This window comes from Tamandua tetradactyla, chromosome 3 (assembly GCF_023851605.1).
Source record: "Tamandua tetradactyla isolate mTamTet1 chromosome 3, mTamTet1.pri, whole genome shotgun sequence".
Lineage (NCBI taxonomy): Eukaryota > Metazoa > Chordata > Mammalia > Pilosa > Myrmecophagidae > Tamandua > Tamandua tetradactyla.
The window spans coordinates 121965147-121991154 of NC_135329.1; the positions used below are offsets into that span (position 1 = coordinate 121965147).

The 26008-nt window shown below is 39.1% G+C and overlaps 1 protein-coding gene across 21 annotated transcripts in view; it reads right to left on the minus strand.

Moving 5' to 3' along the window:
• NEB (nebulin) overlaps window positions 1-26008 on the minus strand; it is a 232784-nt gene that overhangs the window by 197977 nt on the left and 8799 nt on the right. For 20 of the 21 annotated variants that reach the window (XM_077153803.1, XM_077153820.1, XM_077153819.1 and 17 more), the window contains exons 7-25: window positions 25824-25928; window positions 24600-24704; window positions 23850-23954; window positions 19050-19154; window positions 13576-13680; window positions 12834-12941; window positions 10062-10178; window positions 8298-8402; window positions 8096-8203; window positions 7894-7998; window positions 7369-7467; window positions 6281-6385; window positions 5245-5352; window positions 5049-5162; window positions 3716-3817; window positions 3516-3623; window positions 3322-3426; window positions 2220-2318; window positions 511-615 (exon numbers count right to left, since the gene is read on the minus strand). In XM_077153803.1, the coding sequence (XP_077009918.1) occupies window positions 511-615; window positions 2220-2318; window positions 3322-3426; window positions 3516-3623; window positions 3716-3817; window positions 5049-5162; window positions 5245-5352; window positions 6281-6385; window positions 7369-7467; window positions 7894-7998; window positions 8096-8203; window positions 8298-8402; window positions 10062-10178; window positions 12834-12941; window positions 13576-13680; window positions 19050-19154; window positions 23850-23954; window positions 24600-24704; window positions 25824-25928 (2013 nt within the window). The remainder of the gene's footprint in view (window positions 1-510; window positions 616-2219; window positions 2319-3321; window positions 3427-3515; window positions 3624-3715; window positions 3818-5048; window positions 5163-5244; window positions 5353-6280; window positions 6386-7368; window positions 7468-7893; window positions 7999-8095; window positions 8204-8297; window positions 8403-10061; window positions 10179-12833; window positions 12942-13575; window positions 13681-19049; window positions 19155-23849; window positions 23955-24599; window positions 24705-25823; window positions 25929-26008) is intronic. The other variant, XM_077153822.1, reaches the window with a different exon arrangement.

A 26008-nucleotide genomic window follows, 5' to 3' on the forward strand; every position in this document is an offset into this window, starting at 1 on the left:
ATTAACGGAATAAAGATTTTTGAAAGAGAACTTTTGCATATGGGGAATCATCTTCCCTGCAAATACTAGATTCACCAAGGGGAAAATTAACTATGGGTTTATCTATCATCCAGCTTCTCATCTACCGTGAAATAAGCATACTGTGCTCTTTCTAATGTTCTAGAAACTTTCTAAAGATCCTGCCATCCTGATGCAAGAAGGGTACGCTAAGAGAACAACCAACTAGAGAAGGCAGACTGGGTCATTTACATAGGAGATAGCTTGTAAAATCTAAGAATTATCAAGAAATAATTGAGAGAAGTTACCTGACCATCCCAAAGGCTGTGGAAGGTGACATATGAAAACTAAGTAAGAATGGGTTCACTTGGACCATAAAAGTGCCACTATACCCTGGTAACAATCTAAGTGGTTATCTATTTGGACAACACCCAATCCAGTCTTTTTTAGTAACATATAATGTTACCTCTTTTCAAGGATACACAGCATAGCTTCTATGGCTTTGGTACTTACGTCACTCAGGTTATAGGCATTGACTCTATGTTGGATAAACTGTGGAGCATCTGCTGGTATGTTGCACTTGAACTTCTCATTTTCATGTTTTGCTTTGTAATTCATCTGAAAAACAGGAGAGGATAACCAGATGGTTCGTGATTAAAACTTCCTTGAAGTGTTGAAGAAAATATATAGCTAGGTCACTAATATGCTTTTTGAAAAATGACCCAAAAAGATATTCAATCCAGTTGATTTATCTATCATCCAGCCACAAAATGCCTGGGCCCACTCTCTCTGGCAGGGGCTATGGAATGACCACGCTTTGGGCTGCCATTGTGTCAATTTTGTCAGTAAATGTGAAATCCAGTGTCTGATCAACAGTTCTAGGCTGTACTGGAGGGCATGACAACCTGAAACCCATGAAATTCCTTAATCAGGAGAAACAAAAACAGTAACCATACTAATTAAATCATTATCAAGGTTGAAAGGATATGTCATCAGTTATTGATTAAAAATACTAGAAGACTTAATTTTATACAACATTAAAAGGAAAAATTAACTAGAAAGAAGGTAAGATAAGGAAGAAATGGGTCTGTTGAATTTGGGAGATAATGGTAAAGTTCACAAGATGGAGGAGGACTGTACAATAAGCATCTCCAAATAGAGCCTACTGCTTTCTTAGGCCAAGAAAAAGAGATGTGATGAATGGACACCACAACCACTACTGTCCTCCTCTGCAGCTTGCTGACTTCAGCTAGGTCAGTGTCATTTGTGTTTAGCTGTTATTTCATGCTTAACAAAATATCACCATGCTAGGAAAAGTTGCACATGAACCAATGGGACTTCTGGGCTATACTAAAACAATCCCCTCTCTATGGTATACCCACTATTGCATATCACCAAAGCACACTTTATAGGAGGACAAACTGTATATTTCAGTTTATATTGAGAAGGGTGTCCCACTCTTCAAGAGTGAGCTGTAGGAACAAATTCCTACTCAAAGTCTGGTCCATGGACCAGTACTGTCGGCATCACCTGGGTGGTTATTAGAAAGCTAGAATATTGGGTCCCACCCAGAATCTGCATTTTAACAGGGATCTCATGTGAGCCACGTGTACATGAACATCTGAGAAGCACTCTCACTGGCATGGCTGGACCTTTCCTTCACTGGACCTTCTTGATCCTGCAATCGAGTGCAGGATCAATTCACTCACTCTTTCTCATATCATCCTATTTTGATATTTTATCATGATCCTATATTAGTTTTCTTATCAATGCCTGATATCTTTCTTATTTCTCTGCTCCCTTGTTTAAATTTTTTTGTTAGCAAACCCAACGAATGATAAATGCTTCCCTGTTACCTATCCAAGTGGATGTTTTTGTTGTAGTTGTTTATTGAAGTTGGCATGACCTTTCACTGTGCATTATTTTTCATGACAGATTTTAGAAATTAAAGAATTCACTAAAAATTCATGACTGATTATGGGTCACTAATGATTATCAGTAACCCACTGAAGTAATATTAGCTACTTGTATTATCTAACCCTATTTTCATGAGGCTGCACTTAAATCTAACAGCTTCATTTGTGTGTTACTGAACAAATACTGCAACGTAACATTATTGGGATGGTAATTGAATGCATGAGGAATTGAGCATTTAAATGCTTACATTTTAAAGAAGCAAGCCATTCCATATAACCCACCCTTGGATAAATCAAGGCACTTACATCACTAAGTTGTTTTGTATTGAGCTGAGCTTGCAATAGTACAGGAGAGTCTGGGACGGCCGTGAATTTTGTCTTATCTGGATGAACTTTGTAGGTATGCTAGAAAAAAGATGCTCCTTAATGAAATTTCTTTATACATCTTTATATTTTTGTTCAAGTACACATTGATATAAAAAACTTCCAGCCAAATACAGTGCTTATTTTGTTCCTGAAAATTTGATTCATAAATTTTCATTTCCTTCCCTGCTTACCCACTCCCCCTTTCCTGGAGATATCCCTGAACTGGTGTTCCTACTGTCATTCTCCAATCAGATTAATCTTTCCTCAGGTTAGCCCTACTCTGGCTCTGCATTGTGCTAATATTTCATCTAAACTGTACTTCGGCTTAACATGTCCTACATGATCCATTTCCTCCTTTACTTCCTATACTTTACCTCCTACTACTCTCCTCTTCCCCAACATGATCCAGCTGCCTCATCCTTCCAATTTCTTGACTGCACCAGGCTTGTTCCTTACTTGGGTTGTGCTTTCCGCAGCTCTGCCCCTGACTGGCATGGCTGGACAATTCCTGCCTCAGACCTTCCTTGATTCCCCATCAAACATACCTGTCACCTCACTCTCACATCATATGTCAATTCTGTACCATCACCTTATCATTTCCTGGTATCTTTCTTGTTTTTGTTCTCCCTTTGTGTACTGTCTGTCTCCTTCACTAAGTCATGCACTCCAGGACAGGTACACATGTCTGCCTTCTTCCCTGTTGTTTCCCAACACCAAGGACAGTGCCCAGCACAAGCTAGACTCAGTAGACAGTTATTGAATGAAGGAACATCTATCTCTTAAAAACCTCCATGCCTTCCCTTCCCCTTGTAATACATGATTATATAAACTAATGGAAATGTGTTTTTACTTCCAAATTTATTCTGAAACAAATACCCTTTTTGTAATAGTGAGTCCCTGAGCTCTACCCCCCTCCCCCTAAAAAATGCACAATGTGATAACTCTTTCTAACCACTGAATGTTAACATTAAAACTCCTGCTAAACCTCTAGATGTCACAAGAATCCCAAACCCATTTCTAGAATTCAGGTCAGCTGACTTACATCTTTGCACTTGTCTAGCTTCTTGATTGCTTCATATTCTTGTGTTATTGTCTGAGGGAAGTAGCATTTCCCTTTATCTTCTTCATACTCTGCTTTGTAACTTTTCTATAATGAGAAGAAACAGAAATAGATCACCACTGTCAATTCTGTCAAAAATGTCGCTGTGAGACATGAACAATCGTCTCCAAACTTACATCACTGTTCTGAGCTGCAACTCTCATGCAGTGTGTGTGATACGGATCTTCAAAGCTGCCTACATAATGTCCCAAAATATTATTTACATATGAGTCTTTATACTTAGCCTGAAAAAGAAAACACATGTAACTCAGTTTGACAGTTACACGTCAACCCATAATTAACCCCAGAACCCAGGAGAGGTGATGGCCATTCAAACCTCGCTGAAGTTCTTTAGCAGAGTATCAAGTTGATATTTCGGGGTCTCACAGTAATTCATACTCTTTGCCTTTGTCTTCTCATAGTTTTCCCTGTATAATCTCTGTCAAAGGACAAAGAAAATTAAAGAAAGAAGTAAAGTACAAATGTAGCTCATGGGACAAAAAGTATTCATGTGATTCCTATACTAAACCCAACAGGACACATTTTGCATTTATTCAGCGTTCCTCATGAAACTGAAAAGCAGCGAGTTCGTAAGGACTCATGTCTCCTACAATTTAGTCTGCTAATAATGGTAAAAATGTTTATGGTACTTGTCCTAACACTTACCAGACTGAGTAAGTTACCAATACTGATGCTGCTGTCTCAAGAAATTTCGTCTCAAAATAACTGTTTCCATTTGGACATGTTTGAAGGAAAGTATGTGTTTTTTTAATTGTCATTGTGAAATGAAGCATGACGCCTAAGATGGACTGAGGATATTTAGACTCAAGTCCTAGGAAAGCACTTAATGAAAAAACATTTTACAACCTCCTCCAGGTGGCTTTTGTTATTAATATCTACTTTTAACCTGGAGCAATAATACACTAAAAGATTATTTGGGTACCAATAACACACTAAAATATTATTTGGGTTGAGTATTGCATCAATCATACGTGCCTTTATACTCTCTTTTAATTTTCCCATGTAGAAATTCAAAAATATACACAACAACAAACATATCTGTAAACTATATGGAGTGATAGGAAGTGTCCTTTTTTATTTTTTGCTTTAAGAAAAGAAATTTTGCAAAGGGTTTTGTATTTTATTAATACTTTAAGGCCTTTAAAGTGCTATAAAAATTTCAGGAAATTGATTATTTTATGTTCATATAGTTTGCCTTTGAACTTATACTTCAATTAAATGCTCCTACTTTTTCTCAGTCTAGTTTTTCTCACCTCTTGTCTTTCATCTTTCTGTATGTATTTTTGAGACTACCTTAAATTAGGTCATTAAATACATACATGCAAGTGTACATATATTTTTCCATGTTGAGATATTGAAGCTGCTTCTAAGAAAAGCAATAAAGAAGATACTATTATGAGTACTTTTCTCCTTAACAAAACAGAAGTACTGATGAGATTAAGGACAAGCTTCCAATAGTCACTGGCGTTCCAAAGCACAGAGACCTAAATAAGAATGAGGAAGTTGGTCTTCCTCACCCACTGATGCGTTCATGCTTGATGCGTCACCCACACTTTGAGAGGTCAGTTAGACTCACACTCCTTCAGGGGTGTATTAAACAGCAGGTGCAGCCACATCTGGATACAAGACAGATGCACTAAGACACTCACGTCACTCTGGTTCTTGGCCGTCTTCAAGGAGTGCAGCATCTTGGGGTCGTCTTCAATGCTGAGGGCTCCGATCATCTTCCCTCTGCTCTTCTCATAGTCTTTCTTGTACAGCACCTGCAGGGACAGCCCACGTGCCAGACCCCGCGCGAGGGCGACGGCCCCGCGGCCCCACCCCCGGGCCCCTGGCCACACTCACGTCGCTGGCGTTTCTGCTGTTGGCCTTGGCCGCCAGCAAGGGGATGGCGTCCACTTTAATGTCAAACTTCTTAGCTTTGCTCTTCTCCCAGTCTTCCTTATAAGCATTCTGGAGACGAAGATTTCCGCAAATAAGTCGACAAAGGTGATATGCTTGTCATCCAATTTTAAAAACCAAATGCTAAATATATACCGTCTTAATATAAGAGAGATTCTTTTCATTGACCAGGACATCATGCGCTTTTTAGATAATTCTCCTCAAGCTAGAGCTTCTAATTCTTTAAGATCTGATGTCTCCACTTCCCATTTGGATACTTAATCAAATAAACTAAATTCTAATTATCTTACCAATATCTAATTCTTAACACTAAATATTCCATAATGTGACACAAATATCCTACAGGGAACTTACTATATACAGATATAAACATATCACTTTGTGGCAATAGCTAAGTCTTCTGAAAATGTTATTTCATGAAGTTATTATAATAGTCATTGGTACATGTTAATCTTAGTATGCACTTGTAGAATTATTGAAGAAATTGATACCTCCCCAATTATAATTTGACTTTTCCAAAAATTCCCTATGTCTTCATAATTGCAAATTCTCTGACATGTAGAAATAAGTATGATTTGTGTGAAATAAGGGAAACCACAGGCCTGGGAGGATAAATTAAATGGAATTGTATCTAAAAAAAATCAGATCCTGAAAGAAAATTATACTATGGAATTAGTGAATTTATACCTAAAATGACCTAACATTAAGATGTAAAATAAGACCTCTATGAAGATGATAGCATTTTGGGAGTTGAATAAAATAGTACTAAGATGGTCTAATTGTGTAAAGGTACTTAAAAAACTGATGCACACATTTTTAAGGGTGAATTCAAATAATTACAGTGGGCAAGGCCTAGGATCATGATAGAAGCATTAACTGTTCTCTTCTTTAACAGCGAAGTATTTATTCAATGACACAATTTGAAACTAAAATCACACATGGTCAGTATATCACATAGCACATCGCCTTAGGAACTTACATCACTCAGGTTATAGGCATTGACTCTGTGCTGAATAAAGGCAGGAGTGTCTGGGGGTATATGGCACTTGAACTTTTCACTTTCGTGTTTTGCTTTGTAATTCAGCTGAGAGAGACAGAGAGAGAACATCAATCAATTCAGAAGAATTCTTCCAAAATACAACAACTCACGCAATACATTCTGTAAAACACCTGGCAAAATTGTTGAACTCAAAAGAGAGCTCCAGAGCTTGGCTAGGTCACCCAGCGCTTTTTATAACTAGATGCTGGGCATTTCACAGCCATTATCACATCTGTCCCCACGTAATGGGGCCGTAATGTAAAGAGGTAGCTTTTCCATGGTCATTCCCCTCCGTGCGTATCACTGTTGGTTCTGTAGATTCTGAGAGTGGCACAGTCCTTTCTTCCTTTTCATTGTCAATGCTCACTTATTGGAGAACCTTTCCTAAAGAATCTGGCTATGTGTCCCCTCATATACATAATGGTTTGCTGGGTACAGTAATTGAAGTTTTCCTTTCTAGTCAGAAATTTAATGAGGCTACCTTTTTTTTTTTTAGTTCAACACAATTTTGGAAATTCATATTTAGAACATCATATGATAAAATTTGTCCCAAAGACTCTGTTTACTAAAGAAAACTTTTTTGAGAGAGAGAAATCCCATGTATTGAACACCTGCTCTTTGCCAGGCTGTATACTATCCACGTATCTCCTTCTTAATCTTCAAAATGGCCACCAATTATGAAAAAGAAATATGAGGCATCCTATAAAATAATTTGCCTAAGTCACCATGTCTTAAACGACAGAGCTGGAATTGGAATCCAGTTTTGCCAGACTCAAGAATTTATATTCTTTCCAATGTGTTAAGCTATATTAGTTCCCCTCATTTCATCATTTCACTGTATTAATGACCCAAGAAGATGAGAGGCACAAACACTAAGATATTTTAGGTGATAACAGATATGTACAAGTTAAGCTTCCTAAAACCAGCCTTTTTTTTTTCAGAAATGTGACCAGTCATTGGATTTACGTATAGAGCTATCAAGTGTTCTCCCTTATAATTGGATTTCCTGCATATTTAGAGAAACTTACATCACTTAGCTGTTTGGAGTTGACTTGGGCTTGCACCAGCACAGGAGAGTCAGTAACTTGAGTGAATTTTGTCTTATCTGGATGAACTTTGTAGGTGTGCTGGGGGGAGAAAAGGAATTTGGTTTAGCAACTTGTCAAATACAAGTTGGCCTACAGACCAAGTGAGGAGCACCTCACCCCGACCCCACTTCAAAGAAAACAAGTTTGTATTAAATAAAATCTTTATTGCTTTTCTATCTAGACTGCAGTTTCTTTGAGAGATCCTCTTACTCTGTATGAGAAACTTTCCCCATATCCTCAGATTCCCCATAACTTTTCTTTGGATGATGAAGCAAGAATTAGCTCTTGAAGCACATGGATGTAAACGGAAAAAAGATACTACATCTACTACAAAATAGATTTTCTGTCTTACAATTGTTAGACATTGATTAGACTTATTTGTAAAAGGGTCAACATTTTAAACCTATCTTGAGCACTAGATGTTAGGGAGGGTGATAATGTTCAAAGTTCATGCTACAGACTTACATCTTTACACTGATCCAGTTTCTTGATTGCTTCATATTCTTTTGTTATGGTCTGAGGGAAGAAGCCTTTGCCTCTGTCCTCTTCATACTCTGCTTTGTAGTTTTTCTATGAGGAAAAGGAGTCAGATGCAAGGATGCAAATATTGTAGTTGTGTCCTAAAAATGTGTTCTTCAGAAAGTCAAATAATGGTCTCAGAACTTACATCACTGTTTTGAGCTGTGATTTTCATGCAGTGTGTATGATATGGATCCTCATAGCTGCCTACATAGTGTCCCAAAATATTCTTTAAGTAGGAATCTTTATATTTTTTCTGAAAAAAAAAAAAGAACCCATGTCATTTATTATCGGTGATGTGATAATATCCCATCTTTTCCAGAAGGAGAGTGATGGTAGGATTCACTTACATCACTGCTGAAGTTCTGCAGAACTGTATCAACTTGAAATTTGGGGGTCTCACAGTAGTTTATGCTCTTTGCCTTTGTCTTTTCATAGTTTTCCTTGTATAATTTCTGTCAAAGAAAAAAAAAATCAGAGACAGTCAATTCCTGTCACTCCCACACTAATTATAACAGTTGTCTTTTCCAGCACAAAATTAAAGAAGAAGATAAAAGATATGACCTGCCAACTGTCTTAAAAACTGACACTCAAACATTGGGTCTTGTGAATTGCACATTTTATTTTATTAGTGATTAATGCAAAGCCTTTAAAGCAATTAAGCAAACAATATGTTGCCTCAGACCAAAAGATGAAGAGATCCTTGGGTATTTCTGAATTGCTGCTTTCTCCACCTCTCAACTTATGTTATCTTCCCACTCTGATGGTGCCACAACAAACAGGAATATTTCGAACAACAGCAAGTTGGTTTTTGTTTGTTTGTTTGTTTGCAATCCTCACAAAAGAGTTTAGTGTAAGTTGAGAAATGCATATTCTCTCTTCCTCCTTTTACCAAGGCAAATCCCTTATTAATCAAACTGTCCTTAAAATACAGCATTTATGAGAATTCAAATCACGACTCTACTGACTGTTCTCTGTAGGGTTTATCTTCAGTTCTAACGATAACTATGAACAACTACTAGTTTTAAATGCACAATTGATAAAAAGGATGAGTGTTGCTTTTTCATGAGGGGTTTTGAAAATGTAAACAGTGCTACTCATTTACAATATTTTTATGCCCCTGCCTTTATCAATAAAGTGGGCTTGAACCTGGGCTTTTATTTGTTTGATGAAGATGCTCTTCCTTAGGAAGCGAGAGAAGTGACCAGCATCCACTTCCCAGCAGAGCTACTTAGACCCACCTGTAGCCTCTGGCCATCCCATTCCCGGGTCACATGCACGCATTTCTAGGGTGCTAACTTAATTCAAGGGACAAAGAAAGCAATAACTCATCCACACAGTGAGCTACATATAATCCTTGAACATCAGGAACACTTAAGCCATCCTTAGCCATAAGAGAAAAACTCAACCAATGCCCTTCAGTCTCTTTATATGCACATAACCCAAGTGTATTAGTCCTTTAATATCAGGCCCAATTCTCATCTACCTAATCTACTTTAAATCTAATTGCTTAGATAAGTCCTTCACAATTCCACGGTAGAAATTCCTGGGAAGACTTGAGCAATCATCTTTTAAGCCTGTGGTCTGAAAATGAAATGAGCTCTAGTGCTAAACCCTGAAGAGAAAATGGTGGAGGTGGGGAAGAGAAGCTGTGGAACTTGGGGCATTTTCCTTCTCTTCACTGCAGCAATTTAGGGAACCTGAGGGCAGGAAGCTGGTGCAACTTCATCCCTTTCTTGCTCCTTCTCTTTTGAAATGTCTGTCTGCTTCTGTCAAAATCACAACACATCTCCCACACTGTGCTTTCTGCCCACACGGGCTTAGGCCCCCAAGCGTACAAGTAAATGAGGGTTTTCCAGCCCACTCAACTAAATCCACAGGCCACTGAACTAAATCCACAGCCCAGCCCACCCCACCCTCCGATCCCCTTTGAAACGCATCCTACTCAGGCATTAATGCCTTCCTGCAGTTAGGCAGTTCCAGTGACACCACTCTACCCCATAACCTTAAAGTTTTACAATTACGTATGTGTACAGCCGATTAGAGAAGGAGAAAAATTTCACCTCTCTTACAGCTAAGGTTCAAAAAATGCTTTATAAAAAGAATAAACTTACATCACTTAGGGCATCTCCTGCTGCCTTCAGCTGCCTGAGCAGTGGGTTCTCTGTAGCAGGAAGTACATTATAATCTGCTTTTGCTTTATTCTTTTCATAGTCTTCTTTGTATTTTACCTGTAGGAGTAAAATAAAATGAAAGAGCAACTCTCTAGGTTATTTTTGCTGTTGTCTCTCTTATGGCTATTATAACATAGTTCCACAAATCAATTTCTTCTGTAGAAAAATGGCAACTTGACATTTTATAAATTGAATGCTCATAGTAACTCATGACAGCACCAGAGAAACTGCAAGTATTTCTAGGATAGCTTTTCTTCCCATTCAATTGTTTACTCAAAAATAATCCAGAGGGTGTCTATTATGCGCTTGGCTTTGGGACAGATACAAAAAAAAAAAAAAAAAGTAACGTATACTCCCTGTCCTCAAGGGGACAGAACTACATAAACAATAGGGGGAAAAGAGAGACACAAACAATGACCACATATCAGGTCCCAGATATCCTCACCCAGCTTTTAATGTCCAGCAGCTTATCTGCAAACACCTTTTTTTTTAAGGAAAGGAAGTTAGCAGCATCACCAACCATCCTCTTTATGTCTCATCTGTGACTGTGTGTATGAACATGAGCATATTTAATGTGCAGGCAGGAGAAGGAAGGAATTAGGTAGAGAATGCATGGTGGCAACCTCACCTTTTCCACACCCCCCCACCACCACCACCACTTTGCCCCTTTAATCCCAGCTGCGGCAGAAGCGGTAAGTGGCAGTCCAAAAGCCCCTCCCAGGAATGTGTCCACAATGGGTAGAGTAAGAAACTGATCCTGGTTCTGACCATGATCCCCAATAGAGTCCTAGACTATAGACAAGTTCAAAGTAATTCTAGATAATTTACCAACATTTAAGAACCTCGGAAAGCAGAGCCTACCAGCTTCATATCCAAAGGCAGGAGACACACAACTGAAACATAGAGGCACCACCCCTAGAGCCCAGACAAAGGATTGCCAAGGGATACTCTACAGGAATGGAAGCCCTAGATAACCTTCCTACCTTATAGAAGTAAATGTTTCCTTGAATAATAGAAAGAACCAGAAAGGAACCCCACCCCCATGTCTCTATCTGCATCTGGGATATTCTGCCTTCTCTCTAGTTCTGTGGATCAACTGTCAGAGCTTGTGACAAAGCCAAACCTCTTCTTAAGCATCAACCCTCTTCCCCTTTAATCTATTCAGGGTCACCACTCCCACCATCCTTTCCTCCTCCTACATAATCAAATTTTTCTTCTCTACTGGATTTTTCCCCTAGCAGCACAGAAACATGGTATTTTTGTTTCCTATCTTAAAATATCCCCTCTTTATCTATTTGTCCACCAGCTACTGCTCCATTTTCTTCTTCCCTTTACAGGGAAATATCTTGAAAGAGTTAATCCACTTACAAGTCTTCAATTTCTCTCTTCTCAGTTTCACTCTTGATCCCTTTACAATCATATTTTACTCATTACTTCTCAACCAAATGGTGCTTATCAAGAGCACCAGAGCCTATACATTGCTAAATCCATTGCAGAAACATTTGACACAGTTGGCCACCCCCTTTCCTTCACTATTATACTAGTCCCTTCTGATTTTGCTCATGCCTCATCTTGCTGAGTTCTTTAAATGAGTTTAGTCCTTGGAGTTTTCTATCTACGCTCACTCCCTTGACAATTTCCAATCTCATGGCATTAAATAGCATCCATATGTTCATGAAACCCAAATTTATACCTTTCCAGATATCTTCCCTGAAGACTTCAGACTCATATAAATCAACTGACCACTTGACATTCCCACTTAGATGTCTAAAAAAGTATAGCTAGCATGTTTTAAACTCAGCATCTGTCTGCCCTCAAAAAAACAACAAATAATGAAACAATAAAAATCCTGCTCCTTCCGTAGTGTTCTCTGTCTCAGTGAAAGCAATCCCCAGCCATCTAACTACCCAGACTTAAACCCTTCTCTATATCCTACATCCAGTCCATCATCAGCAAAATGTATTGCTCCACTTTCAAGATACTTCTCATCACCTGAGTTGCTACTCTTCTGGTCTCATACATTACTGTGTCACACTTGGATACTGCAAGTGCTTCCTAAATGATCTTCCTCCTTTGACAAAACCACAGCCAGGATCATAACTGAATCTGTTTGGCTCTGTAGTTTATCTTCTTTCTAGTGACCAGCTGCTTTAGAAGGCCAAGCAGCAGTCAATTTACCAAAGTCACTCTATAGAGCATTTGAAAATATGTTTATAGAAGAGATTCCCCAACACCAGTCCTTGGATTCATGTCTTGTCTGTGAACAGATTTTTACCAGTCAGTGGGAAAATAAGAAAAATAATGATAATGCTATGACTGAGATTATCTACTTTCATATGAGGCTGTCAATCGCCCTTTCTTGGGAAGGCAGAAAGGCCTTTTCCTTCTGTCTGAGATTATAGTTCTTCATTTCTAGGTATCAAAAGCCCTTTATTCTATGAAATATTGAAGATGTTATTTGAGTGGTGTTAATGCCCTTATGTGGCAAAAAAATAAATAAATAAAAGGTAGCCCTATTATAATCCCAAGCTTTCTTTGTTTGTTTAATTCTAATCTTCTGTGAAACTCAAAAGCTTGTGATCCATCCACTGGGTCTCAACCCTGGCAGTGCCTCCAAAGCCTTATTATTTTCCTTTTATATGCAAGAGCAAGAATTATAAGAAATTTGCCCACACTAAATTTATCAAAGTAAATGGGACAATCTCCCCATACCTTGCTAGCTGCCTCCCCAGCTTTTTTATTCACTTTGTACTCTGGCGTTTCAGTCTGCATGAAGTAAATCTGATCTTTGATGTTCTCAAAGTCTTCCTGGTATTTCCTCTGTAAAACATTAAATGTAATGGAGAGATGCTGTGGGAACAAACTGCAATAGGGCTTCACGAGGGAGGGCACAGGGCATAAACGAGAGAATGTGGGAGCATTGCAAAAATGATTGGCAATTTAAGAGAGATTTGGAACAATTTAAGAGAGATTTGAAAGATAACCACCAAGAAAGAGTTCTTGAAGGCCAGCTGCAGAGAACTTATGAGAAAAGGGAAAGAACTAGACTTATGTTTTCCAGTGAGGAGAACCTAGGAAGAAACTAAATTCATTAGTTGCACAAATTCACAGTTTTTTCCCCCATGCAAAGAATAAATTAAAATGCTCCTCTTTAACCTCAACTAACTTTGAAACCTGTACTAATTATACTTTACAGTAAATAAAAAGATCTCCCTATATTGCTTCTGTGAAAATTGAAGTAGAAATAATAGAAGTTGATCAAATTAATGTTTCTCAAAAGGAAGGAGAGATTGTGGGATTTCTTTGTTAACAGGAACATCAATACCAGGGCTTGTCCCTGAGAAGAGAAGTCTGACCTCACATGTTCCAGCAGCACTTTGAGGTGCAGCTTGTATCTAGAAACCCTAAGGAAAGGGGTCCTCCCATGGACATCTGACCATCCCTTCCTACTTACTGTGCTGATGTTATCAGCATTCATTCTGGCAGTTGCAATTTCAAAGCAAGGTGTCTCACTCCATTTGCCTTTGATTTTATTTTCATAGTCTTCCTTGTATTTTTGCTAGGGATAAAAAGATGATAAATCAATTTCAGGAATTAACAAATGAGAGAGTAAAATAAGTGGTAATAGGTAGGTTTTAAAAATATCATTGCTGGGTCTTTCTTAGGTCTTCAATAGATGTCTTCAAATCTTCCAGTGTAGTGTCAATTTATCCACCCAGACAGTTGGGTGAGGGAAGAGAGAGGGAGAAGGGGTAAAGAGAGTAAGCACTAACTCCCCCTTCCATTGCTGAACTTGGGAACTTTGTTCTTTCAGAACTTGTAGACGCTCCCTGATGTTTGAGGAAAGAGACCATCAGAAGCCATCCTCTATTTGTATTTCAGGGTTATAATAAAACTCATATTTCTACAAGAAATGAATTTAGCCATTCATTTCTAATCTTTACCAAAACTCCTAGTTATCTGGAAATCAACAACAATAAAATTCATCTGGTAGGCTTTTGAATATGAGACTTGATCTCCTAGTTTAGACTTTAAGAAATTTTAATGAGAACTGGAAAATAATTCAAACACTAAACTGCTATCCCTCTTTCACCAAACTATGGCCTGTACTTCACAAACCAAGGCCTGTGAACTCTTTGAAAATAATAATCATGTCTTCATTTCTATATCCTCTGAATTTAACGCAAAATGTAGAAGTTACCTCATAAATTTCAATTGCACTAAATTGAACTGAGTCCACGATATTTAATTTTGAGATACCTTGGCCTAAATAATTTTGAGAATAAACTACTGATTCCAAACTTGGGCCCATGAGCTGGTGCCAGAGCTGTGTTATGGTAACTCCCCCTACCCTTTCCTTGACTCAGAGAAATGTGTTAACAGACATAATCAATGGATTTCAAGATGCTTCCGTGTCCATACCCTTACCACATCTTTACAGAAAAAGACAGTGGCCTACTGCTATACCTTTAAAAGAACAGGTACTAAGAGTGAGTAATGCTCAGAACTAGTGAGTATGAATTAAAGAATGCCAAGACCTCTTTCAAATTCCCTGTTTTCTTCTTTTCAAAAGGTTAATATGCTAATTAATAGCCAAATTTATTTTCAAAGCTATGAGTTTTGGAACACTGGACCCAGATTCAGAAGCTCTGGGTGCAAGCCTTGACTAAACAAAATGCTAAACAAATGCAGGACATGATAACTATTGTTGTTGCTATTGTTATCGTTATCAAACCAGAGGGGGAAAAACTCTGGAGAAAAGAAAACGTGTGTGTTTATGTGTGTTTGTGTGTGTGTGTGTGTGTGTGTGTGTGTGAGACAGTTCTTCAATGGAAATTTTATTGAGATAAGACTTGCTTTCTACAGCCAATTAATGTGCCTACCCTTCTATTTTGAAGTTTAAAAGAATTAAAACCAGCAAAATTGATTTGGGGATTTAAGATTGCCTGTAGGCATGTTTCTAATCTTTCCAGGGTACTGAACCCTTTTGGGAATCTGAGAAAGCTATACTATGCCCATAAACATTTACAACCTCAAAAGTTCACGTTGATGCACATGAACCCTAAGTTAAAATCTCCTCCTCTGTGATGTTTGAGTATGTTTGCTTCTAACTAGCTTTCCTCTTCAGAGAGAACACACATATGTAGGTATGTTGCCCTTCCCTCTGCTTACTATATTTGAAGCTGGAAAACTCTAGAATTGAGAAGAGGCAGTTGGGCCAGACACATCCCAAGATTGAGATACAGAGACTTTGTAATAGAACTCTCTTTAGAAACTAAAGGGAGTTCACAGGCAGCAGCTGTTCTTAACAAAGCCCAAAAGTTGGGCTATTTTAGGGAAAATATGAATCACATATATGGATTTGTTAAGAAAACAAAGTAGGAATTAATTCTAACGGTGAGAGATAAATGTTTGATTTTTAAAAATATATAAAAGCAAGATACAAAACAAAAGTATAAGCCCACCCAGTCCCATCATTCTAAGTCCTTGCTCTCTGCTTGTCCCCCATGAAATAGGACTAGTATTTTTTTCCCCACCCAATGGTCAAAATGGATCAGGGTTGGATGGCTCGCTCACCATCCATTCTTGAGTACTCCGAGTCTGAAAAGATTTTTCACCACAGAGGAAGAGGCTGGGAGCATGTTCAATGCTAAGGAAGTTTTAGTCTTTCCCTTCATGTGCAGGTTAAACAGAAGTTGAAAGGACCAAAGCCCATGACTGGATGGAGTGAGAGGAAAGAGGGAGCACCGTGTCCATAAGGACTCTCCCTGCCAACCTCTCTGAGTGACGGGGTAACAAGGTCTGATGTTCCACGTAGTACATGGAAATCAGTAAGCCAAACCAAAGGTCCAACTTTCCATCTCCTCCCTACCCTAAATCCTTCTTTACAACTCTGTTGCATTTTGAGTCTATCAATTAAAACCTGGAGGGAAGAATTTAACTTTCTATAGGATTTCATGGGACTTTTGTTCATTTAATAAAGGAAAGTATGTTGAGTCAATGACAAGTACTGGGACACCTTCTATGGGCAAGAAGATGATCACATGTTGAACAAGTAAAATTGCTCTCCAAACATCACTCCTCCTCCCCAGAACTCAGCTGGGGTTACTACCATTGCACCACAAATTAGCTGCCCTGCTTAGACATATGGCTTCACTTTCTACTTTCCATATCTGCACCTGCAGTTTTGATGTGGTTATGGAAGGGAAAGAAATATGAAGCCAGTTAGCTAATCACAGTATTATTTTTCTCTGAGTAGCTAAATACTAGGGCTCAAGATGGCTCCATTCAGAGAAAAGTTATCTTCTCCAGAGAAGTGGAATGAGTCCCAACTGGTGTTTTCATTGCCCACAGTTGAGCACAGAGCTACATTTCCCACTCAATCAATTCTCTTCTGCCAAATCAATGGGAGTCTTCCTAATTCTATATTATAGGAGAGTTTTCCACAGCTTCGTAAGATCAGAGCCTAGCCTCTTCATGCTGTGTAACAAGTTGTCAGTGAATGTTTAGCTCTTTAAACATTCTAGATCTTAGTTGGGTATAAACTGGAGATTCTAACTGGAAACCTTCTATTTTCCTACCTGTGAACCCGGGAGGGAACAGAGAGGCAGGTACAGAGAAACTAAAAGGAGTTCCCAGCCCTGCATTCAGAACCACACTCTGTGGTTAGAATTCATAGCTTCCTCCTCTTGAGCCTACTGTATGAAGAATTCTGTCTGCCTCCTCTACTCTGTTAGAGCTACAAAACGCCACTGAGTCACATAACTGATGGCTTTAGTTGAAGTCATAGGTGAGATAACTGATTTTGACAGGTAGAGTAAGGAAGGCTGGTAAATCAAATGTGAATGGTACTGTAATAATTGCAGATAGATGATCATTACCATCTGAACTGGAAGCTGTTAAGACAAAGGGAAGGATCTGGGAGACATATTTTGACAAGGAAATGCTAAGAATTTAAATGCATGAGAGTGAGCAGATAAAGGAGATATTACCTCTTTTGGAGAGAGAGAGCAAATGGTAACACTGAAACATGGCCAAAGCAGATTGGTAATGGGAAAAACTTCAAGAGAAAGGAGGAGCATCCCACAGTCCTGAGCCTCTCTTGTCAGATGGTTTGTTGCTGGATGAGCCACTACTAACTACAACCATTTTTCCCCAGCACGATGATTACTTTTGATGCACAACAGACAGTAAGAACTTGGAGAACTGGTAAGAATGGGATTGATATGTCATCATGACCAAATCTGGTGACCTTCATCTAGAGCCACTATCACTGGTTTATATTTTTGCTCCACCAGGGTAAACCCAGCCCTCGCAATGCTTTCAAAGTATCCAACACTGTCACTTTATCCAACAGGAGTAGCACTGTCCAATATACATAGTGCAAGCCACATAGGTAATTAAAATTTTCCTAGTAGCTATATTCTAAAGTAAAACGAAACAGATGGGAAATTAATTTTAGTAGTACATTTTACTTAGCTCAATAGATCCAAAATGTTGTTTCAACACGTAAACAATATAAAAATAATTAATGAGCTATTTTTTAACACTCTTTTTGTCATATGAAGTATTTGAAATCCACTCTATGGTTCATACTTATGGAATCTTATTTTGTACTGGTCACAGTCCAGGTGTTAGAGAGTCACATTTGATAAGTGGCTACTGTATTAAAAAGCACAAAGCACAGTTTTAAGCTTACTGACAAGCCTATTCAGTGGAGAGACTGATTATAGAGGAGTTTGGAAGTTATTTTTCTTTAATTTTCAAGTACTCACAGTACATATTCAAATAAGGTAAAGAATAGTGCCTTGATAAGATATCTTAAAAATATGTTTTAAATAAAAATTAAAAATTGATTCCTTTTTCTTCTAAATGACCACTCTAAAAGGGCTAGAAAACAACTGTGACTCCCCAATCATATCTACAGTATCAACACCTTCTGTAGGTCATCTCTTTATGGACAATTCTAAAGTTAACTTCTACTTAGCTGTGGGCCAAATTCGAACAAATTTCAGGTTCATGGCATTTCTTTTTGTGACTTTTTACTACACTTACTAGATCCATTACCCAAACAGCCCAGTCACACAATTAGAGGAATCTAGGAATCAGATACTAAAACTTCGTCACTAAATAAACTTCTTCATAGACAATTTTCTTCCTTCTCCTTGACTCAGGAAATACTTTCTCCCCCCAAAATCTTAAGACAGAAATCCTGAGAATCCATCCAAATTCAAGCAGAACACTACACTGAGACTCAATTCTACTTCCAAAAGTCAAAGAAAAGTATTTAAAAGCAGGAGTAACCCAGGAGAAAGCGGGCTGATTTGGAACAATTTAAAATTGGACTTCAGCATGGCCTATTCATCATTTGCACATCTGTCTTCGCATTCCCTGTGCGGTGCATTCCTTAGGGCTAACCAATAGCCTAAACATAGACAGTCAAGGCCACATGCCAGGGCCTTAAACTTCATGAGATACACTGCCCTCTGCGGCCAACAAATCTGCATTTGAGAGCCCATTCAGGAATTTTTAACTTTTCCAAGTCTGATGGCGAACATAAAACTAAACAGAGGCTTCACACAGAATTAAAATAACCAGGTCTTCCGTGGAAGTATGTGGTTATTTGGTTATACCGCTTGTATTCCGACAAGTAAAAATATCAGCTCACATTAGGACACGGATTCCGTTTTCATGATGTGGCTTCCACATTCATCATTCACTGAGTCATCAAGCTGGCTACACATTTATCAATAGAGTTCCACGCTGTTAATAGATATATTGCTTTTGCTGTAGAAGTTTTTAGAGTCATATGCAAAAATATTCTTAGTGTGCTGTGTCTTTAGGTTCAACTTTAGTTACTTTCTCTGCCGGTTGAAATTAATAAGCAAAGTTTTCAGGGAAGACAATACTCCAGCCCTATTTACTTACCTTGCTCACTTGATTGGTTACTTTCTTGGCAAATTCTATATCTGGAGGATCAGGCAGAGGTGTGAATTGAGTTTGCTGCTCAGCATGACCTTTTTTGTAGGCAATCTGACAAAACACAAGATAGGGATACCCGTGAGTCATAGAAAATTATTCTACTTCCCATGTTCCATTGTTGGCATTTTTAAAAAGCCTGTTTTCACCTTTAACTGAAATCTTAAATGTTGGTTTATTGTCTACCAATAATTCATGTTACATGCCTTCACTCCCAATATTGCTAGTGATTTTTGTTTCCTTGAGTCTTTCCTCTTCTCCGTGATCGTTGCCCTAGATCTGTTTCCTTCCATTCCACTCTCTACTATGATTTGTGACTGAAATTATTTCTTTTTTTCAACATCTCCAACTTCCAACCTCTTGTCTTTTCATCACATCCTGTTAATAAGCCCCAGCTATGGATCAACTCAGCTACATACCTCTCCTGCTCTTATATCCAGAATTTTGAGTGCTGCTAAAGAAAATCACTCAACTTCAGAGACTGGCTCACTATGAAGTTATGGTATTGGTTACTTTTAATGAAGTTTGAAACCTCCCATTCTCTGTCTCTGGTCCCCAGTTCAGTGGCTCATCTAAAACCCCAACACTGTTCTCAAGCTGTCACTTAGCTCTCCTCTAGTCTCTACTGTTTCTTTTATAAAGAAGGGCTATCCCCTCCCTCCCTCTCCCACCCCCTGCCCTGGCTCAGAGGGGAAGTATCTCTCTCAGGCATGACTCCTGCCCGCAGGGTGCCTTTCCCTCCAGACACTCTTTGAACCGGTAATCATCTCTCTTTCTTAGAGCTACACAGCCTCTCCCACTGTATTAACTCTTCTGCTTCAGCCTCTAAAAAGCCTCTCCCACCTTAAAGTAAGTGTCACGGCCACTCATCATGCATCCACTTCACTCTGGTCTCTTTTCTTCTCTTCACTACTGACTCCTGGGCTTTTTCATCCACCAATCTTGACCACTGCCTCCAACAACCCAGAACCACTCATAGCTTCCCAGGCACACAAGCCCTCTCATGGCGCTGAACCTTATACATTTTGTTCCCTCTTCCTGGGATGCCCCAATTCCTCTCTGTCCCCATCTGCCTGAGAATTGCTGCTGGTTCTTCTGTCTCAGCACGTGTGACTTCCCCTGCAGAAGAGTGCCCGGCCCTGAGGCAGAATCAAGGACCTTCTCCCGGGATCTCGCTCAACCTGGCTCTTCCCTCCTTTCAAGGAGTTCTGGGATGACACTGTAGCTGGCTGTTTACATGTCTGTCTCCCCTGGACTCTGGGCTCCAGGATGACAGTGAACACATCCTCTCACTTGGGGACCCTTGTGGCCAGCATAGTACCTGATTAAAGGAAGAATCAATGATTGATTTCTGAATGTATTTAATACACTGAGGTCATCAGAAGTCTAAAGAGCAGAATTTATCCTCCCAGTTCCTCTACTACTGAGCTACAAAACTTTGGCAAATTATTTCTCCTTCCCCACAGCAGGATTCTTATTTGTAAAGTAAAGGGGTTAGATAATTCCAAGGTCCCAGTCATTTTTCTTCAGGTTATACCATGTCTAATTCTATCTCATCCTAATAATATCCAGCCAGTGCCTATAACAAAAGCTTTTCATGAATATTAAACCAATTAGAATATAAAAATATTATGTAATATCTTTATTTTAAAAATCCACTGTCCAATTTCTATTAAGTAAATGGAGACTTTCTGTTGGGCACAGGACAACCAGGATTTTCCAAGACTGGCTAAGGCTTTAGGGAGAAAGCAACATTCCACCAGGAGAAATGCTTATTAAGTCTGACAACTTAAGAAGTTTCTGAGAGATGAGATCTAGAAGCCCTAATTTCTCAGGACTCTCATTCAGAATTCTGTCTAGTTAAAATTTTGTTCTCTGGACCAGCTTAAAGATGCTTTTTTGTTTGCAAAGTGTTTTGCTTCCACTCAGAGACTAACTATAATGTGATAAGTAGAGTTAAGAGGAGCACAGAAAGGAGGGAGCCTCTGAACTGAGTCCCTTGGCTCAGAATCTACCTGCCTGCCCTTGGGGTATGTTCTGTGAACAACAGATTGTATGGGGCTCTGTGCCCAATAATTGTAGAAGTTCATGGTGCTGACAACAGTATTAATAGACAAAATGGCAATCTGATATTTAGTGCATGCTTGATCTGCAATAAAAATAAAAGGCATGTGTTAACTTGCCAAGATTTTCTGGAGGAGGGTGAGGAAAGTTTTGCCTCTTTATTATATATTCTCCTTCATTATGCCTTCTACTGAGATATATTAGAAATGTGGCCAACTTTAATTGTTCAAAGTCCATTGTGCTAACAAAGAATGGATAATCCCTCCATTTCTCCATTTTATGGATAGGGGTACTAGATTAAGTGTCTTCTTGGAAACTTCTCTCTAGGCTTAAATGACATAGCATTTCCTGGTTCTTCTTCAACTACTCTGAACATCTGTTCCCTGGCTCTGGAGCTGGCTCCTTTTCAGATATCCTAAGTGTGGGTGCCCTCCAAAACTCTGCCCTTGACCATGTGGTCTTTTGCCTTTCTTACACATTTTCATCTATTGCTTTCACTCTGATGACTCTCAAATATTAGTCTCTTGTCCTGATCTCATACCAATACCATAATACCAAATTTCTAATTTATCCATGGGATGCCTTATTCTGAAAGTTCCTTCCATTATTTCAACTCTATTTGTCTTTCCATTAATGTCTCTTTACCAGTCATACCCCTAATGAACCAGACTATCAGCCCATAACCATAAACCATCTATGGCTCCTTTCTCTCTTCATCTCCAATAGTGAATGTCATTACTTTATTGCCTATCACATTCAGATTCCCTTCATCCTCTCCTTTGTACCCCACCATCCCTCTGATCTAGTCTCTGTTATTCAAGCAGCCTTCTATAATTCCCCCAATTTCCAGTTTCTCCTAGCACAAATCACCACACTGCCCATCAAAATTTCTCCAGATTCTGCTTTTAGAATCTTATATTCCTCTTTAGATCTTATGATGCCTTCTCATTACCAGCCATACCCTGTTAAAGCTGTCTTGTCTGATTTTCGAGTCCTCCTACCTATCCAATTGCCAGCTTTTCTTATACTCACCCTCCAAGCGAGAAAGCCCCAGCCTTGAACTTCTTTGTCCCCTAAAACACCAGGCTTACTTTGCCTCTGTCCGTTTGCTCAATGCTCCCTCTACTTGAAATACCTTTCCTCTTTATCACCACCCATCCCCTCAGCACCACCACCACCACATAGCCTTCTCTGATCACTCACATTTATCCCATCTTTCTGTTAGCATATATTAGGTGATAACTTGGTTTTCTTGTTTTTATTTTTTATCTTGCTGTTTGACATATAAATCTTATAACATAACAACCTGATTATAAATTCCCGGGGGAAAGGACCAAAACCTCTTGTAGTACTTTCCAATCCTGCCATGTATGCACACAGGATGACCTTTCAACCAGTAACTACTGATCACTTGTTAAAGGCCACATGACAGTATTATGTATCTATGAGATACAGAATGAAAACGTCAATCTAGAGAAGCAGGAGTTCCCCACACACTAAAAATAAGACTATGTACTAAATGACTTTAAAATTTCGTCACCCTTCTTAATTTCCTAACTATCCTATGGAAGGTTTAGAATATAACCATGCTACATTTAAACCAATGACATAGGCTCTGGGATAGAAAATATGTTCCACTAAATTTGCAGGTTATACCAAGTGAGAGAGTATTCAGATTTGACCTGAAAAGGTACAGACACCATCAAATGAGTAGGTATAATTTCAGTTTATGATAGCTGAAGATTCTCAGATCTTTTGAAAACAAATCCCAATAAATCTCAAGATGCCATCTGGTTTGTTAAGTCCAGAGTCTGAAAGTCCATCTGACAAGTGAACATAAAATAGCCTGTCATTTTCTAATATGGGGCTCTGCTCAAGATTAAGCAGCTGTCTTTGGATTTCCAAGATGGCCTCCAACAAATCAGGGACCAAGAAACAAAGCAAAAGGTGGGAAGTACTAAACCCAAGTACAGCTCTTCGCTGTTGCTGCTGGTTTCAACCCTAAGACTCTATTCAGCCTTTTGATTCCTCTAATATACAGCTTACAAAGTCTAGGATACTAAGATTCTGGCAAGCGGGACTGCCCGTTTCGTGCTATCTCTGAAAGCTTCTCTGAGTACCCTGGTGGCAAGAGCTCTGTGCGAGGTTACTGAACAAAAACATGACTCGGGTCCCCAGTGCAGAAAAAGCAAGACACGTCAGAATTCAGAACTTCTGAATAGGAGAGTAAAGCAGAACTCTTCAGCAACACTGTTCACTTAATAGATATGGGAAGGTGGCTATGATTCCAACAGGCTAATAAAAAAAAGTGCCACTCCATCGTCACCAAATAACTTCTACTCAAGCCAAGGGGAAGGAAGGACACATGCTGTAGTGGGAAGAACAGTGGTCTGGGGATCCTAAGACCTGGTTTCTGGTCTGGGCTGTGCCACTGACCTTTGTGACCTGAGATTCAGGTTCCTCACCTGTAAAAAAATGATGTTGGACTAAATTATACCTCATATAAACTATATCTACTTTAAATTAGACATCATACATTATAATGACTCTTATCGGATTTGTCTGCACCATTGGCATTTAGACTTTTTTTTTTTCAAAGGAAAACAGGGAACATCTGACCAGAAAATACAATTCAAGAATTCCTGACTCCACACTACCAAACAGTGCCAATCATACTTCACTTACGTCGCTGAGCGCTTTCTGGGCTTGGGCTACCCTCCTCAACTCTGGGCTGTCGTTATACGGGTAAAACAAACTCTTGTCTGCTTCCCAGTCTTCAGTGTACCGTTTCTAAATTAGGAAAGAGTAAAAACTAATGAAAAGTGAAATCACACATATGAAATACATGGTCTTGAATTTGTCAATCAATGGCATGAAACAGATAACTTTCCCCTTTCCATCCAACCCAAGTCATTTTCAAGAATAGCTTGTCTTGCTTCTCCTGACAAACTTTAGTTTCAGAGAGGCAGATAGGTCTGCTTCTGTTTCACCTCCTATCTGTGACTTTACCTGCCTCCTGCAACAAAAGCTAATGCAAATGTAAGGAGACGGGAAGCACTGAAGCATAGTTTCTTCCACAAAATAAGTCTTTACTAAAAGTGAAAGTGAGGGTTATCCAAACTGCTAGCATAAGACCTACAGAAAAAAAAATTAAAATCCTATTTTGCAGATGTCTCAGTTGCATCTCCAGCACATCTTCATTCCCCGCAGGCTGCTCAGATTCCCTGCAGGATTCTTGCTTTCACTCTGCCTGAGAGCTTTCTTTCCAGTGTCCCCTTGGCATTCCCCACCCTGCTAGCCCCACATGTCTCAAGGCTACCCTCAAAAATCGTGCAGACCAGCATTCTGGATTATTAAGGGTTTACTGAGTATTTCTCTAAATGACATGGTGGGACGACACTGTCAAGGAGAGAGAGAACTGAGCAGAGCCTTTACCTTACTGAACATGGCAGTGTTCTTGATGGCCTGGACAAGTTCAGGGGCATCAGGGGGAAGCAGGTACTTATCCTTGGTGTCCTCCCAGTTCTGCTTGTATAAAACCTAGGCAGAAAACCCACATATCCATCAGCTGGTGAACAAATAAAAAATGATGATGTATATTTGCAATGGAATACTACTCAGTAGTAAAAAAGAACAAAGTACTGATACAACACAGATGAATTTCATAGACATTACGCCTAACCAAAGAAGCTGGGTACAAAAGAGTTACATGATCTACAGCTGATTCTTCAGCTTCAAGAACAAGCCAAACACAGCTAAGGTGACAAAAAAGCAGATCAGTTGTCACCTGGGGTCAGAGGATTAGAGTGATTATAAAGTTATGGAGAGACAAAAATATTCCATATCGAGGCTCTGGTGGTGGTTGCATGGGTGTATACATTTGCCAGAAGTCATCAATCTGTACATTTAAAAGGTATAAATTGTGTTGTCTATAAACTACGCTTCAGTAGAGTTAATTTAAAACAAATGAACAAAAAACAGAAAGACCAAAAGACCTGCCACTTGATATCTCACCCAAGGGCATGAGAATTTCGAGAACAAAAGGCAAAGCCACAGAACTTTGTCATACTCAAGGTGTTTGCACACCAAAGGCTACCAGATGCGTCACTAGGAAAACATTGACTATGTCAATATTCTATGACTCTTTTCCTGCATTAATAATGTCTTACTTAAAAATTCCAATTTTTTAAAACTGAATCATGATTCTGATTCTCTGTACATTGCTTTCAAAGGGGGCACCTTATCAGTCATTGGCTGGATAAGCTGGCAGGCATGTTTCAATTGATTCACATGGTATTTGAAAGCATGTTTTAAATTAGTTGTCTGTATTTGAAATTTAGAGATTCATATAAAAATCCATATCCCCAACTTCTTTAAAAAATAAATAAGAGACTCTGGTGACACTGTTTGACTGTGTTCAACATAGTAGTAACTACGTGGGACAGAGAAGCAGTCACCCCTTTGAACTCTGCAATCTCCCATAGCTCCGACAGTACACATCAGTTGTCTCTGTGACCTCCCTGGTGCATATGGGCATTAGAGATTTGATAATAGGCATGAAATAGGATGCAGCTTGTCCAATTTTCTCTCTAAGACAAGGCAGAGGTCATGCACCTGCTGTTTGGTATCCCATCCATCCACCCCATGGTCCGGCCTTACCTTGCTGACTTGCTGCGACACTTTCTTTGCATGTTCAATGTCCTTTGCTTTTTCATCTACATGACAAATAGTTTTAGCAACATCGCCATCCACTCGATACTTAACCTGCAGAAATAATGCCCAATTACAGAGGGGCCATGACAAGCATGAATGTGTGTGTGTGTGTTATAGAATCCTCTAACAAA